The 15,339-nt window shown below is 42.1% G+C and overlaps 1 protein-coding gene across 3 annotated transcripts in view; it reads left to right on the forward strand.

Annotated features, from left to right (window-relative positions):
* The window catches only part of ROS1 (ROS proto-oncogene 1, receptor tyrosine kinase), a 157,112-nt gene that overhangs the window by 87,363 nt on the left and 54,410 nt on the right, over positions 1-15,339 (forward strand). For all 3 annotated transcript variants that reach the window (XM_075553956.1, XM_075553957.1, XM_075553955.1), the window contains 4 exons: positions 1,687-1,892; positions 5,476-5,762; positions 8,556-8,732; positions 13,178-13,380. In XM_075553956.1, coding sequence (XP_075410071.1) covers positions 1,687-1,892; positions 5,476-5,762; positions 8,556-8,732; positions 13,178-13,380 — 873 coding nt within the window. The remainder of the gene's footprint in view (positions 1-1,686; positions 1,893-5,475; positions 5,763-8,555; positions 8,733-13,177; positions 13,381-15,339) is intronic.

A 15,339-nucleotide genomic window follows, 5' to 3' on the forward strand; every position in this document is an offset into this window, starting at 1 on the left:
GTGGAATTACAAAGAATGAGTGGCCACCTAGTTCAGCTTGGGGTGGTGAGAGTGGAAGACTGGAAAGAGGCCTTGGGATGACCCAGGTGAACATGGGGAAGATCATAGGGAATGTCAAGTACAAGAGCAAGGGGAGAACGGGATTACAGTATGCAGCTAAACCCCAACGTCATGCTCCGAGGGTTCTGGTGTGCATGCTCGGGCTTATCCCAAACAAAGCATGTGGAGACATGTTTGTTCAATCAGTGGGTGGCTGCAGACAAGTTCTCTCAGTAATACTCTTAGCTTAGTCTCGTTATGGTGCATTAAGAAAAACAGGTCAATTCAAAAGAGTGGCTTCCAACGGGATCTGCATGGCCAGTTCAAGTCAAAGCTGCGGGTCAGCTCAGAAAGTTAGAGCAAGTGTTCTCTGGGATTCTAAAGGGGTCATCTTGATAGATTTTCTTGAAGGAAACAGGGCAATAATGGGGGGCATGTTGTGAATTTGTTTAATGAAAATGTGAACCAAATTGGTGAGAAATAGGTCAGGAAAGTTGCACATAAGACACCGCCCCCCCATTTCCACAACGCACCTGCACATGCTTAGAATGTATCAAAGGCTGTCCTACAAGAATTTCATTGGGAAATCTTACCCCACCCATCCTGACATTGCCCCTTCAGACTTCTTTCTGTTGCTCAAAATTCAAGGTCTGTTGAAAGGGTGGAGTCCTTCAGGGACGCCAGGAGGGCCGTATTGACTCAATGTGACTCGAAGAGACGGAAACACGTCCTTTAGAGAGGAATAGAGCTAGATGGTGGATAAGTCAAGAGACAGCAGCTTCACATTTTGATATTTTTGTTTAATAAAAGGTTTTAATGATTTCACATTGCAGTACTTTTTGACTGCCGTCGTATATTCGGAGGGCAGTGAATAAGGGAGATTGTACTAGAGGAGCTGGTGGGCATGGGGTGAAAGGCAGACGGTAAAGTGCAGAGGTCAGCAGGAGAATTACTGTAGTGGACTTTTGCTGCGCCATGGGATCAGGCTTCGTCTTGAAGTCAACAGCAAGTCATTGAAGAAAGTGTGTGGTCAGTGTGACCAAGTTGTACTTTAGCAAGACATCTCTGTTAACAGGGGGAGAATGCCGTGGGATAGAGACAGATAAAGATGAGACAAACAGCTGTTGCATAAATAAAGTCAGGAAGCATTGCGAGCCTGACCTAGGTGAGAGGCAACGAGGGGTGAAAGGACTGAACAAACCAGGGGGATATTTAAAATGGAGCTGAACCACTGTGGTTAGAGCAGGAGAAAGAAGTCAAGAGCAAATCACATTTGTCAGGAGTGGCTCTTAGGGTGAATGTTGAGAGTTCAGGAAACCATAGAAAGCAGAGAAAAGGAAGTTGGGGGTGAGTCATGCTTACGGAGATATCCAGTAACTCCGTCTGTGGTTGAGTTAGTAACTCGCGGATGGCTTCTGCCTGAAGAAGTAAATGTGAAGCATTGAAGCTGTGCTTGAAACCGAAATTGTCTAGGGAAAAATATAATGTGTGCAAAGGATCAATGACTGATCACAATGACAGACAATCCAGAAACACTGAAGTTTACACGATACAGAAATGCAATGACGAAGGTGAACGCAGAAATGTCTTCAACTTAAGAAAAAGTTGAAGCAATGACACTGTCTTCTTGGTTCACCTCCTGTTAAGATTTTCCGAGATGCCCTGGGTTTTGATATCACAGTTATGGCAGTTGACTGGATTGCCAAGCACCTCTACTTTGCAACAAAAGATTCACAAAACAGAATGCAAATATTTGATATCGATCTTGAATGCAAAGTGAATTACCCCAGAGTTCTGAAGATTTTCAACAGGAATTCAACAATCATCTCTTTTTCTGTCCACCCTTTCTTAAGGTATGTGGAATGTGAGTTTTTGTTTCTATTGGAATGAAATACATAGTAAATGTAATGCCTTTGACTTACCATATATACTCACTTATAAGCCAAGCTTTTCAGCACATTTTTAATGCAGTTTTTGTGGTAAAATTAGGTGCCTTGGCTGATAGGTTGGCTTATACTCGAGTATATACGGTAATCTTAGAAGCCAATGATGGGAAAGTAAGATGTTCGGTGTTCTTGGTATATTGAAGTTTCTAAATCACAGCCACAAATGTTCACATTTAATTCATACTCTCAATATGATTAATGCAGTTAGGCAAATTACTATCTAGTCTAGCTGGTAACCCAATAGCATTTTTATGCCAACTGATCTAATACTACCATCATTTGTGAGGCATCATTAGATGTGAGCTAGTAGAAAAGACACAAAGGGGATGGAGACAGTAGCAGCATCAGGAAGACCAATCTCATTCATTTTATCTGGAGTAATGTCCTTGTGCCTTTTAAAGCTTCAATTCAGTCAGTAAGTAGCAATTTTCCAAACCTGAAAGATATATCCCATTTGTGAGCTAAGCATGGTTATTAATTATTAGGCTATTTTGAAACTAGATTGTCAACTAGCTTTAAAAAGCAGAAAGAAACTGGAGGATGGAAATGGTGACTGGCTTTGGGTTCAAGCCTATTGTTCTGAAGGTGTCCAATGAATGGTGACCTGGGGCTAGCATCTGTTGGCAGCTTTCACCCTCTCTTTGTCTTTATGTGACTCTACCAGCCCTGGTTCTGCTCTCATGGATGAGTGTTACTAAAAGTATTATCACATCTTCAACCCTCATGGCATGTACCAGGCACATTTTGAAGATATGCAAGTTAACAATTCCTGTATGGGAGTAGTGTTAGTCTGGTTACTTTAAAGAAACAAATCCACAGCAACTCACATATAAGAGAGAGTTTTATATAAAAGTTAAGTGTGCATCAAGAAAACATCCCAACCCAGTGCTGCCCAAGCCCACAAGTCTAACATTAACCCATATGTCCAACACCAATCCACAAAGTCCTCCTCCATCTCACAAAACAGATGCAATGATGCCGACTGCAGTGAATGTGTAATCATCTCAGCGCTGGCAGGGGTCTCCACAGGGCTGCTCCAGCACCCAGGGCTGCATCTGGGTAGGTCCATGTGGCTTCTCTTCAGGGATGTCTTACAGGAAGTGAGCCTTCCCAGGTGAAGCAGGAACTGGCTAAGGCAGCTGCACCCTGGTCCGACCATCACAAAGCAAGAGACCCGAGAACTCGAAAGGCGAGGCTCATGGAGCAATTTATCCCTCCACCCTTCATTAATCCACATGTGCTTATTGGCCAGGTTGGGACAATAAATACCTCAGGAGTCTAATAGAAGGCCCACACATGTATAAAAGTCTTTGCTCAATAGTACTTTACCATTGCCTAAAATAATGTTACTAGTAGTGGGGTTGCCAACCCCCATGGGGAAGATCTGTGATGTTCCACAATAGACTGGCAGTTATGTCTCCACAAGGGAACCAGGGACTCATAGAAGCAATAATGATATGGGTGGAGTTTGCGCTCTCACTTGATTGTAGACTGAATATAAGGACCATCAGTTCTTATGACATGACTCAGCCTGGAACTCGCCCTCATGAGGAGATCATTGAAGACATGGCTGTGGTGAAGAAATCTGATGAGTCCATCCGGTTCCCCCACTGTCCTGCCCTGGTCCTAGCAGCCCAGGCAGTGGGCAGAGCAGCAGCGGTAAGACAACCCAGTTTCAAGAAAGCTCTGGTGCCCCACAGTCCGCTGGCATCCAGCATGCGCCTGCCCCACAGCCAAGTTGCCCCAAGGGTAAGTCAGCTTCACTGAGGGGCGGTGAAGAAAGAGCCCAGGAAGAGACTATCAAGGTTGTCAGCAAAACATAGGCCTGCAAAGGTGACAGGAAAGGTTAAATCTTCTGACAGAAAAGTACAAGCAAAATCCGCAGAAAATGGAGAAATGAAAATTGAGGCCAGTCCCGCATCTGATGAAGGAGAAAAAAATGCCACATCTGCATAATGTTTATCTACCATGTCTATAAATGGACCTTGTTATCTTCTTGTACAATCCAAAAGAATGTTTTTATCAATTATTTTAAAAATGCAAATTTTTTAGTAGTTCTAGAAACAATTTCAAAAAATCATTTTATTGGGGGCTGTAAAATTCTTATCACTATCCATACATCCACCTATTGGGTCAAGCACATTTGTATATTTGTTGCCATCATCATTCTTAAAACATTTGCTTTCTACTTGAGCCCTTGGTATCAGCTCCTCATTTTCCCCTCCCTACCCTGCCTCCCTCATGAACCCTTGATAATTTATAAATTATTATTATTTTGCCATGTCTTACACCATCCAAGGTCTCGCTTCACTCACCTTTCTGCCATCCATCCCCCAGAGAAGGGGTTATATGTGATCAGTTCTTTCCCTGTACCCCACCCTCCCCTCACCCTCCCGGCATCGCTACTCTCATCGTTAGTCCTGAGGGGTCTATCCGTCCTGGATTCCCTCTGTAGAAACATTTTTAAGAAGGAGGGAAATCCTACTTCATCCCATTTTTCAAAAGTGAAATGTTGTTTTTTTTTAAATTAAGACCCGAAATCATTTACTTTTCTTTTTTTGTACAACCAGAAAATAGTGGAATGTGTGAAGATTTGACTGTCTTGGGTGTCAACATAATATTCCATGGGATAGGGGAGTTCTGTATCCCTAATACAAATCAGACTTAAAGACAATTTGGAGTCACTGACATGCATTTGGATGACTTGAACCTTACATTTTTTTTTCATGATTGCACAATCCTTGTTTATGTGATCAAGCTATTGAATTGTATGGTATGTCAACTATAGCTCAATAAGTAAAGTATTTATGAACTATTTAACACAGTGCCTAGGGAGGAGCCCTGTTGCGTAGTGGTCAAGAATTGGGCTGCTATTTAAACCCACCAACCTGCTCCTCAGGAGAAAGATGAGGAATTCTACTCCGTAAACAGTTGCAGTCTCAGGAACTCACAGGGCTAGTTGTACCCTGGCCTTCAGCGTGGCTATGAGTTCGCCTCGATTCACTGGCAGTGAGTTCGGTTTTGCTAAGGTCACTAAGTCCTAAGCTTTAATTGTAAACTAAATCTATTATTGAAAATTATCATGAATTACGTTTCTTAGGACCTCCTACACTTTAGAATAAGGGTTATTGGATACTTGAACTTGTTTCCTCCAAAGGTTTTTTTATTTATTCCTCTAATTGTTAGAAATGATCCCACGGTTGATCTTTATTGTTGTTGTTAGTTGCTGTCTCATCTGCTCCACTTCCTGCTGACCCCGCATGTGTAGCTGTGTAGAGCAGAGCTGCCCCATATGACTTCAAGGCCATGATCCTTTGGAAGCAGTTTGCCAGGTCTGCCTTCTAAGGTGCCTCTGAATGAGTTAAAACTGCCAACCTAACATAAACATCTATGCCACTTTAGGGACCCCAGTGATCTTCTTTAGAGACTAATATTTCCAGTGATCTGTTTTCCACACTAAGTTGGAGGAATGTTTTTTCTCTCCCTATAGTCGTTTGTACTGGACAGAAGTTGCCGGTTTGGGCTGTCAGATACTCTACTACAACATTCTCAACCACACCTTGCACCGTGTACTGCTGCCCTCAGCCACCAGCCACCAGAATGGAAGGAACCACTGTTCCTGCAACGTGACCGAATTTGAGTTCAATGGAGTCATGACTATTGATAACGCTGACTTCAGGCAACCATACATATACTTTGTCAAAGGACAAGACATCTGGGCGATGGACCTGGAAGGATGTGAGTGTTGGAGCATGATCCTGGTGCCTGCTGTGCTGGGTAAGGTGCTGGTGGGTAAGTGTACATCTTCACCAATCATGGTGGAAATGCTTGTCTAGTGAAAAAGGACTTGCATGCTTGACACAATGGATGTATGTATGGATTGTGATAAGAGTTGTACGAGCCCTCAATAAAATGATTAAAAATAAATTAAAAAAATTAAAGGGACTTGTATTCCACCTGTATGTAAAAGAGTATCGGACTGGTACAGGGAGAAGTCAATGACTGTTGCTACAGCATCACGGAAACAGTTATTCCATAAAAACGTCACAATGTGAAGCTATTTTTCTTGACATGTCCTCCTCTAGGATCACACCCTTCTGAAAGCACTGTTTCCGTGCCCTCACCCTTCTTCAAGGGTTGTGCGATCTTCAGTTGATACTGTGTTAAGACAGCGGCTCTGGCATCCTGCAGCGACTCCCCGGTGCTCTTTTCCAATGTTCTCTGAGTCTGGGAAACAAAAGGAACTCTCAAGAGACTAGACTGAGCTGAGGGCGCACAGGGCGAGCTTTCCCAGTGGCATTCTCAGCCAGCCCCTGTTCTCCTCCAATCGTGAGCAGATATATTGCTATGATGGGAAAAAAAAATTCCTGGGCACAACGTACCTAGCCTTTTTCTCATCAATGCAGTTTCCCTTTTGTTAATGCCTGTTCATAACAAGCTTCTATGATCATCCTCTGTCCTTTGAGAAAATCTGTAAAGAAAGCCCTGTGCACCCCAAAGTACAGTCACCACAACCTTCTGAGCTGACCTCTTTGCCTCAAATTGAACTGGTCCCCAGGAAGTCAGTGTGTCGTTGGATCTTTCTTGAAAGCACTCCAACGAGACAAATACAAGCGCATTTTAGAGAGAACGTGTCTGCAGCTATCCACTGATCTCACTGATGCGCTTAAACAGGTTTCTTTAGAAATAAAACCATTCATATATGAACTGGAACCCCAGTAGTATCCATACTTTTTGACTTACCCACCTATTTTCTCTGGAAAATACCAAGTGTTCATTTAAAATTCAAATCACGTTGTTTAGAGGCAAATAATCTGTGGTTACTCACATCATTTTCTAAACCTGCTTTTAAAAATATGACTAACGATAGAGGTATGATTTATAAAGCCTTACTCAGTCTAATCTACGACTAAGTGCATTATATCATCTAATCTTACTAACACCTGATGACATAGGAACCAATATCCTCATTTGACAGATGAGCAAACTACAATTGAGACAGGTAAGCTAATTTGTACAGAGGCCACAGTGAATTAGTAGCGGCATGAGATTTAAAAGCAAGCCTAACTTCTACGTCTACGTTTTTTACCAGTAAGCTATTCTCCTTCTGCTTTGGTGACCCCACTGACTCAACCTCAGCATGAGTTGGTTAATATTTGGCAAAACTCTCTACTGAAGTGTGCGTGGCTGTGGAGGAAACATCTGGAAGTCCAAAGTGGCTTAGAAGTCTCCTCATTAGGAATAATTGCAATAGGACCCCATATCCCTAAAAAACAAAATACTTCTCACTGCCCTGCATGCTCTTAATAATCCACTCTCCACTGTAACCACTAGCCACACATGGCCCTTTAAATGAATGAAAGTTAGAAATCTAGTTGCTCATTGACACTAGACATAGTTTAAGTGTGCAGAAGGTACAAGTGACTAAACCCACTGTCATCAAGTTGATTCCTACCAATGATGACCCTGTCAGACAGAGTTGAAGGGTTCATAAAGTTTCTGAGATCTTAAATCTTTATGGGACTGGACTGTCTCACCTTCCTTCCTTGCAAAAACTGGGTTTGAACTGGTGACCTTGCAGTTAGCAGTCCAATGCTTTTCACATGGCAACCATTAGACCCCACAGATATAAAATATTATCATCATCATATAAAGTGCTATTGGACAGAATTGGTCTACACAGGAATATTTTGACATTGCAAATATACTTGGACAATGCACACCTATCCTTGCAAATATGCTTTTGTTGATATTTCACCCAGACCTTTCAGCTGTGATATACTCTCAATATACTGAAGAGCAGAGATGGTCTTTTGAACTTCTCTTAATAGGAAGAATACTTTTGTTGAATGAGATACATAAGAATTACCTAGGGGGCCATTATTTATAGAACTAGCCAGTTTTTAATTGATGGAACTTTAGAACATATAACCCTAAAATTGGAAAATCTGGGTGACTTTAGAGATTCTTTAACTGACATAATGTTAGAAGAAATCTCTACAAAAATAATGCCTTGCTTCCGACAAGATTCACTAGTCTACAGAGAAGTCGGTTACATTCTTACATTGTTTCCCTTTATACATCATTAACGGTCTCCTCTCTTCCTCTCAGGCCTTGATTGTAGCGCTCTTGTTAGAGGCTGTGGGTTCTGTTTGGACTCAGAGAAACTGAATTTTAGTTATAGCTGAAGAATACGTGACTCACCTTCCGCATGGTGGGCATTGTATTTGTAGACCACTCGGTAGAGCATTGTAGGTGGTACCATTCTCTGTCAACTTTGCCATCTCTCATAGGACAGATAGAAGGTCCATGCCTGGGTGGTCCCTTCTACATAAAGGCTGTGAATCACAATAGCTACTGTAGGGGTTTGATGTGGGGTTAAAATGAAACAAACAAACAAAAAGCTGTGAAGTTCTTTACCTAATGATATGTAAGTATCAGTTTTTCATATTGAAAGAATATGGAGTCAAATGTTTAGCTTTATAACAACGAGATGCCACGTTTTATTTAGGGTCGAGAGCTCAAGCTATGCATTTTGTCTTTGATTTTACCATATTCTTTGATCCACAGGAAAAACTCTTGTTAGCTTAACAGTGGATGGGGAGTTTATCTACTGGATTGCCACAACAAAGGACAGCAGGCAGATTTATCGGGCAAAGAAAAGCAGAGGGGCCACGCCCTCCCAGGTGCCAGCCCCACGGAGTCAACGTGTCTTGGCGTACAGTGCGGCCGCGCAGCCTTTCCCAGGTAACACGACCACAGCCGTGATCAGCACGCTCCTTCCCTGAAGGGTAAAGAAAGCCTTTCCGTGGCCCGTCTCTCCTTTTGATCCTCTCGCCCTCTGTGATCGCTCAGCCTGCCTCCAACTCCGAAGTCAGCCCCGAGTGCTTGCTGGAACTGCAGGCCATCCTGGGCCACAAACGAACCCCAGTTCTGTGTGTATACCCGTGTGTGTGTGTGTGTGTGTGTGTGTGTGTGTGCACCCGGCTTCGCCATTGGGGAAAACCCCATGGTCTATGATGGCCCGTCCTCTTTCTCTTCTCTGCCTGATCATTTCTCTTTCTTGCTGATTCTTCTTTGCTGTATTTTAGGCCTCCCGGTGGTACCAAAAAGCACTGCATAAAACTTCTGCTATTTTCAAGGTCAAGTCCCATTTTTTGTTTAGTTATTACGTATTTGTTTTTTAAAGAAAGTGTTTCATTGTGATGTAGAGGAAGGTTTACAGCTCAGGCCATCAGTTCACATTGAACAATCTATTCAGTTTTGTTTCATCAGCTGAGCCGCTTTCCCCCAGCACTGCCGGGTTCCGTTCCTCCCTTCTTAAGCCCTTGTCCGTGGAGGCTGTTCTGTGGGTCTTAAAGGGCTGATTATTTGAGCATTCGGTGTTATGTTTGGCATGTCATGGTGGGATCCGTATGCCTGTTCCAGTTCTGTGGGGAATTTTTGGTTGTTTCTAAGATATTTTTAGAACTTTGTCTCCTGTTTGCTCCATCATATTCATGACTTTATTGGAAACCACGGTAAGTCTTTATATATAAAGATCCCCTGTCAAACCTATATATATATTCATGGATATATGCTCCCTCTCCATCTCCCTCTCTCACCATTTTAGCCAACATATCTGTTCAAGCATATACGGTGTTGATCACCTTCGTTACAGGGTGTGTATATAACAAGACTCGCTTCTGTTGCTTTGAACTCTTCCGCATCTCCCAGTGTCTTCCCTACGTGCATCATTTCCCCCTAACTGCCTTCAGATTTGATATTGCTTTCTCCATTGCCCAAGTGAACACTGGCGTGTCCTCTAGCCTGTGACTCCCCCTCCCCCTTTCCTGCCCCCGCCTGGTAACCATTAAGGAAGATTTCTTTTAGGGTGAAAGCCTTTTCTTCACTTTCTGTCATTGTGGTCTCACACACCATCTATTTCTCAACCACTTAGAATATTTAAATTTGCACTGTTCTTTTCATTAGCATCTTTATCTTCTTTTCAGATATGTCATTAATGAGATTTTAAATTGTTGTAACTATTACCCATGTTCCTCATAAGCCTTGTGGAATTTTTAAGTTTGAAATTTTAAAAAGAAACAAAAATGCAAGAAATATTGTAAAGCCTCCTTGGTGGCATTCAAACCTCAAGTCGTTTCTGAGTTCTTTCCCAAGCTTTTTGGCCACTCAGGAGCTGATGTCCTTCTTAACTAAGTGCACCTCTGCTTGCAGATGGACAGAAATGAATGAGACAAACGCCCTTGGCTCAAATATATTCTGTTGTAAAACAAATAAGTAAAAAACAAGTGGAAGAATGTATAAAGAAGCTTAGTGTGATAGTGGGACAGGAGGGAAGTCAAAGGAAACAGAGGAAAGGGCTGGGAGGCAGAGGGCATTTATAGAGGTCTAGATAAAGACATGTACATATGCAAATATATTTATAAATGAGGATGGGGAAATAGATCTATGTACATATATTTATACGGTTAGTATTAAGGTAGCAGAGGGACATTGGGCCTCCACTCAAGTACTCCCTCAATGCAAGAACATTTTCTTCTATTAAATTGGCATTTTATGATGCTCACCTTCCCGACACAACTGCTGATGACAACGTGGGTGAACAACTAAATGTGGTGAAGAAAACTGATGGTGACCGGCTATCAAAAGAGATAGCGTCTGGGGTCTTAAAGGCTTGAAGGTAAACAAGCGGCCATCTGGCTCAGAAGCAATAAAGCCCACATGGAAGAAGCACACCATCATGTGTGACCATGAGGTGCTGAAGGAATCAGTTATCAGATATCAAAGAAGAAAAAAACAACAACATATCATTTTGTGCTCACCTCCATGATACGACCACTGAAGACAAATGGGTGTATAAGCAAATGTGGCGAAGAAAGCTGATGGTGCCCGGCTATCCAAATATATAGCATCTGGGGGGTTTTAAAGGTTTGAAGGTAAACAAGTGGCCATCTAGCTCAGAAGCAACAAAGCCCACATGGAGGAAGCACACCAGCCAGTGCAATCACAAGGTGTCAAGGGATCAGGTATCAGGCATCACTAGAACAAAAAATCTTACCATAGTGAATGATCGGGGGGAGTGCGGAGTGGAGACCCAAAGCCCATTTGTAGGCCACTGGACATCCCCTGACAGAAGGGTCTTGGGGAGGAGACGAGACAGTCAGGGTGTGAGGTAGCAACAATGAAAAATACAACTTCCCTCTACTTCCTAAATGCTTTCTCCTCCCTCTCCCACTGTCATGATCCAAATCCTACCTTGTGAGTCTGACTAGACCAGAGGATGCACATTGTTACAGATGGGAACTGGAAACACAGGGAAGTCAGGGCGGATAATCCCCTTAGGAACAGTGGTGTGAGTGGTGATACTGGGAGGGTATAGGGAGGGTGGGTTAGAAAGGGGGAACCTATTTCAAGGATCTACATGTGACCTCCTCCCTGGGGGACATACAACAGAAAAGTGGGGGAAGGGAGATGTGGGATAGAGCAAGATATCAAAATAATAATTTATAAATTATCAAGGGTTCATGAGGGAGGGATGAGTGAGGAGGGAGGGGAAAAATGAGGAGCTGATGCCAGGGGCTTGGGTGGAGAGCAAAAATTTTGAGAATGATGAGGGCAACGAAAGTACAAATGTGCTTTACACATTTGATGTATGTATAGATTTTGATAGGAGCTGTATGAGCCCCTAATAAAATGACTTTTTTAAAAATGAGGAGCGGATACCAAGGGTTCAAGTAGAAAGCAAATGTTTTGAGAATGATGATGGCAACAAATGTACAAATGTGCTTGATACATGGATGTATGTATAAATTGTGATAAGAGTTGTACGAGTCCCCAATAAAATGATTGAGAAAAAAAAGAAAAAATAGAAGGAGAAAACAAAATAACACATTGAGAGACTAGAAAATTGAAGTCTAGGCAGTACCTTTTTGAAGTTGAAAAACACCATTTATACACACTTACAGAAATAACAGTTCTAAAGAGAGCATGGATTTTTATTAACTAGAACTAATTTTAAAGTATAATCATTGTTTTCTTCAAATAAAGGTCCAGCTTACTTTTGTTACCGGTAGGCCCATCATTAAGAGTACTTTGAGCTCCATCTACTGGAAAATTTAAGAAATTGCTAGTTATTTTCCTCATTTTTCCTGAGACATTATCATCTTCAAAAAGTCTTATTGTCTTAAATAATGTTTTCACCACCCAGATAAACAGCCCCAATTAAGAAATGAGAAGGAAATTACAAAATCAACGTTGGCATTTGAATCAGATAATTTTTTGGCTGCTACAGCGTTCCCACCAGTGTAGACCAGATACTAACTGAATATTATTGGATAGTTACTGGCTGAGGTGAAAAATGGTCTGCTTGGTAACTTTAGTAAAATTATCCTTTTTTAATGGATTTTTCGTTGTGAATTAGGTGGGGACATTATGTTCTTAAGTCAATTTTTGTGAAACAATCAGAGTGAATAGGCTAGACATACCTTTCAGTGGCATGTTAGAAACATGAGTGTACAGGTGTAGGCAGAGTCTACTGTGCACTGTCCCAGGTTAACTCGTACCATTCACACTGTAGTTGCTGAGAATGGCTCCCCCTGAGGCTGTGCAGTGTACTGGTTGTCTGTAGATGTAGGACAGGCAGCTCTAGAGTGCCATTAACAATCTGGACTTCTGTTTTCTTCCATGTTAGTATGTATCATTTATTCAGTTCTCAGAAGATGTCTGCTGTGTCTCTACGCACTGTGTGGGCTTTCTGGACAGAGAAAGGTTCCATGAGGGACATGTGCTCTATTCATTAACTAAACTTATTGAAAGTCCTCCCTGGTAGATACCAGCCTTACATCTGATCGGTTCCAATTGTGCCCTAAGGTCCAGCCAGGCTGTTAGGGAATCTGTTTCCCCCCTTATCATGCGGCCCTGACTAATGTAAGACATCTGGGACATTAGCCAGGAAGACGTAGAATGGTGCGCAGAGTCTGCCAGTGCCATTAAAAAGAACTGCCTTAAAAAAATAAAAATTAAAAAAAGAACTGCCTTTCCAAAGTATTTTGTACTTGTCAGCGAAATTATAGATATTTTATACATTTATTTTTAACACTGGATCATTTCTGGGATGTTAAACACATTTGCTCTTTGTATCTTACACATCTGTATGGGCATATTTAGCCTCTGTTTTCTTGTTACTGTAGATAAAGCATTTCTGACTCTGGCCACCTTCACCGAGGAGCCGGCTATTGTTAATATCACCAACACCAGCCTCACAATCAAGTTACCAGCTGCTGAAACAAACCTCACGTGGTATGGCATGACCAGCCCTACCCCGACGTACCTGGTACGTTGCAGAGAAGTTAGTGATGGGAAAAACAGCTCCAACCAGAAAGACAGGATGCTGGTAAGATTGGCACTAGTGGGTTATTTTGTCTTTTGCAAGATGCCCCTTTCTTAAAAAAAAAAAAAGATTTCTTAATCACAGCAAAATATCTCCTGTGTACTTAAAAATATACTATTCCATGAAATTTTAATGTTAAATGATTTATGGGACTGAAATATATTCCAGCCTTTTTGTCGTGGAGCAAGTTAAGGTTTAAGAAAGTATAGCTCTTGCTTTGAGGGAACCCAATGAGTGGTGGCCTGGGCACTATCACACATTTACTCTTGTAACGTTCTCGTTGCTTTGTGATGGCATGTGCTAGTCTGGCAAGCAGGGTTCTGTTTTTGTGAATGAATGTTAGTGAAAGTTTTGCTCTCTCCCAAACCCTCATTGTTCCTGTATATAGTGTCCAATCACTTAATCTTTGCACCTGTACATGTCAACAAGCCATGTATTGTGGCCTGAGAAGCTGGGCCATACAGGTATCCTTTCTCTCTCTCAACAGTGTCTTCATTCTATACCATTGGCTAAATGAATGATGCCGTCAACAGAATCCGCCATGGGTCTGTCAGCTTGCCATAGGGCGGTGGCTTGTGTGTTGCTATGACGCTGAAGGCTAGGCCACTGGTGTGTCAGACACCAGCAGGGTCACCCAAAGGGCACAGCTTTCAGCAAAGCTGCCAGACTGAGAGCAGAGGACGTGGCCTCTGAAAACACTGTGGACCCCATAGGAACATCGGCAGTTAGTGAAAACCCAATGCACGAAGCAGCACATTGTCAGACAGTGGCAGAAGATGGGGAGGCACTCAGCCGAGGCGTGAGAAGAGTTGCCGTCTCACAGCAGAGCTGGCCGTAATGACACTGATGGAGTGAAGGCGGTGGGCTTACCTTCAGGACCTTCTTTCACTGATAGCGCAGGACTCAAACACGAGAAGAAGCCGCTGCTAGCATTAATCAATCATCGGAACTTGGGATGCACGGAGTATGAATCTAGGAAATTTGGAAGTCATAAAAATCAATTGGGATGAATAAAAAACAACATTCTACGCCTCAGTGGGCTGAAATGGACTGGTGTTTACCATTTTGAATAAAAAATAGCATGATTAACTATGCCAGAAATGACCCAATCAAAAGGCATGGCATTGCATTCATTGTCAGAAAGGACATTTCAAGGTCTATCTCAAAGTACATTGCTGTCTATGACAGGATAATGTCTACCAGTCAATACAACTATCATTCAAATTTCTGCACCCATCACTAAAGCTGGTGATGCAGAAATTGAAGAATTCTACAAATGACGTCAGTCAGAAATTGATCAAACACACAATCAAGATTCATTAATAATCCGTGGCCATTGGAATGCAAAAGTTGGAAACAAGGAGGAAGGGAAAGTAGTTAGGAAATAGTCTTGGTGAGAGAAACGAAGCTGGAGATCACATCATAATTTTGCAAGACTCACAGCTTGTCCACAGCAAGTACCTTTTTCAACACCACAAAAGGTGACTATCCGTGTGGAGATCAACACCACAAAAGGTGACTATACACAAAAGGTGACTATCCGTGTGGAGATCTCCAGGTGCAATAGTTCTAAATCAAATTAATTACATCTGTGGGAAGAGATAATGGGAACTCAATATCAGCAGGGACAGACCATCAATTGCTCATTTGTAAATTCAGGTTAAAACTGAATAAAATTAAATAAGCCCAAAGTATATCCCACACGAATTTGGGGAACATTACAATAACAGGTTGTGTGAATTAAACAATAATGACAAGGAGACACGGTGAGCCCTGGGATGATTTCAAAAACATCAGACATGAAGAAAGCAAAAGTTCATTAAAAAGACAAGAAAGAGAAGATCAAAGTGAACAACAGAAGAAACTCTGAAACTTACTCTTGACCATAAGATATTAAGGCAAATAAAAGAAATGATGACGTCAAAGAGATGACCATTAACTTTCAATGGATAGCTTGAGAAG

The sequence above is a fragment of the Tenrec ecaudatus genome, chromosome 7 (genome assembly GCF_050624435.1).
Source record: "Tenrec ecaudatus isolate mTenEca1 chromosome 7, mTenEca1.hap1, whole genome shotgun sequence".
Taxonomy (NCBI): domain Eukaryota; kingdom Metazoa; phylum Chordata; class Mammalia; order Afrosoricida; family Tenrecidae; genus Tenrec; species Tenrec ecaudatus.